Genomic DNA, 1,651 nt, shown 5'->3' with positions numbered 1-1,651 from the left:
TATGTGTTTTGTATATTGCAGAGCGGAAGGAGACCAGAGGTAAAGTTGAATACTGGAGCTGTGTCAGCTTCTCAGATTGGAGTGTCGATAAAACACGCGACTTTTGTGAGAAGCTGATCCAGATATGTATCAGCAGGGGAATGGTAAGTCATTAAATTTTAGGCCTTGATTTCTAAATTTTAACGATTTCTGACTAATGTAATTTTCTTCTTTCAATCTCAATATCTCCGTTTGCAAGACTTTTGAGGAAGCTTTCGTCCCGATGATTCTTTCTTCACATCCCGATAGAATAGAGGAGACTTTGGTGAATGTTCATGCTGAAAGTGAAGGGATAGGACATAATGGACTTCAGATTTTGCTAGTAATACTGCCAAATGAAACTGGTTCATACGGTAAGATTCGAACTTGAAATCATATTGTTTAACTACTACTATTTCCCTTATGAGAAAGTACAAATGCCTTTATGCAGACAAGATAAAGTGCATCTATCACAGAACGAAGTTGGGAATTGTATCGAAGGCCGAGAGAAACCAACCGTGTTATAGAAGTCTGTCATTGAAAGTCAACGTGAAGGTAACGCTGATATTTTCATAATGGAAAAGTTTTTTTGAGAGGAATATACCGATACGACAACCTGAACAATCTAATGTCTTTGTTGTTTCTTCTTCTACAAGTTACCATTCGTCTACCTCTTAAGATTGATCACAAAAACTGAAATCCAATGGTAATAACTTTGTAATTAGAGAGAGGTTTCACTTTTCTGAGAAGCCAATTATCACATCTTTCATGAAAAAAGCAAGAAAAGAAAAAAAAAAAAAACTTAAACGTTGTCTATGGTTGTTACGAATCACTTTGATTCAGAGGAGAACAAATCCCTGCAAAGGTCGCCGTAGAATCTGCCGACCATATCAAGAAAGACGGGGCATTTGAGATTCTTCCAGCAGAAGAGAAGCTCCTCGATGTCGGTCAAGTCTCTGAGCTTTCCTTCCTCGACGATCATCTCGACCAAGTAGTTCTCGAAGCTCCGACACGACTCGTCGATCACTGTGCTCGGCCCGAGCAGAGGGGACGGGAACACCATCATCATCGCCTTGTTATTGCCCCGATGCTGATCGTCGTCGAAGCTCTCGGGCCGGGCCAGCTTTTTTCGGGAAGAGAAAAGCCCGTTGAGAAGGCCCGATAGCGGTTTTCTTCTGGGGCGTCTCGGGGTTTTCGGGGCTCTTATATAGACGGGCTTCTTCTTCAGCCTGAACTTGAATATTGGGAGTATTTTTCTGCATGGCTTGAGAAACTTGGACCGGAAGCAAGACAATCCCTTCACTCTCATGGTCTCTTGTCTAATGATTGGTTTGGTAAGTTTTTGGAAGAGTGGATTTGAAGAGACGCAATGGCAATGTTGGTTAGAGAGAGAAACTATGTGGGCACTTTTTTTAAAGCTCTATAAAGTTGGTGTGTGTGTGTGTTTAGTTTGGTGAGTTTAAGTAGTTTTCGTTTTTGACGAAAAAAATGATTGGTTGGGGTTTGGGTGGTAATCACGTCTTCATGAAGTGGCGCCCATGAAAATGAAAGTTGTACTTTCTTTTATGAAGAAATAAAAATAGAAAAAAGGGTTGTGATTTGGTGGAGAAGGGAGTCAATGACTTGCCTTTTG

General features: G+C 40.9%; 1 protein-coding gene across 1 annotated transcript; it reads right to left on the bottom strand.

Annotated features, from left to right (window-relative positions):
• Nucleotides 1-520: 520 nt before the first annotated feature.
• On the bottom strand, nucleotides 521-1,422 carry OFP17 (ovate family protein 17). The gene has a single exon (XM_089601035.1). The coding sequence runs from the start codon at nucleotides 1,325-1,327 to the stop codon at nucleotides 848-850; it is 480 nt and encodes a 159-aa protein (XP_089457161.1). The 5' UTR covers nucleotides 1,328-1,422; the 3' UTR covers nucleotides 521-847.
• Between the last annotated feature and the right edge of the window lie 229 nt (nucleotides 1,423-1,651).

This window comes from Urtica dioica, chromosome 11 (assembly GCF_054948205.1).
Source record: "Urtica dioica subsp. dioica isolate 48M chromosome 11, U.dioica_male_clone48M_v1_H2, whole genome shotgun sequence".
NCBI classification, from domain to species: domain Eukaryota; kingdom Viridiplantae; phylum Streptophyta; class Magnoliopsida; order Rosales; family Urticaceae; genus Urtica; species Urtica dioica.
The sequence above is the reverse complement of the archived record's forward strand: the minus strand, read 5'-3'. Positions and strand labels throughout refer to the sequence as shown.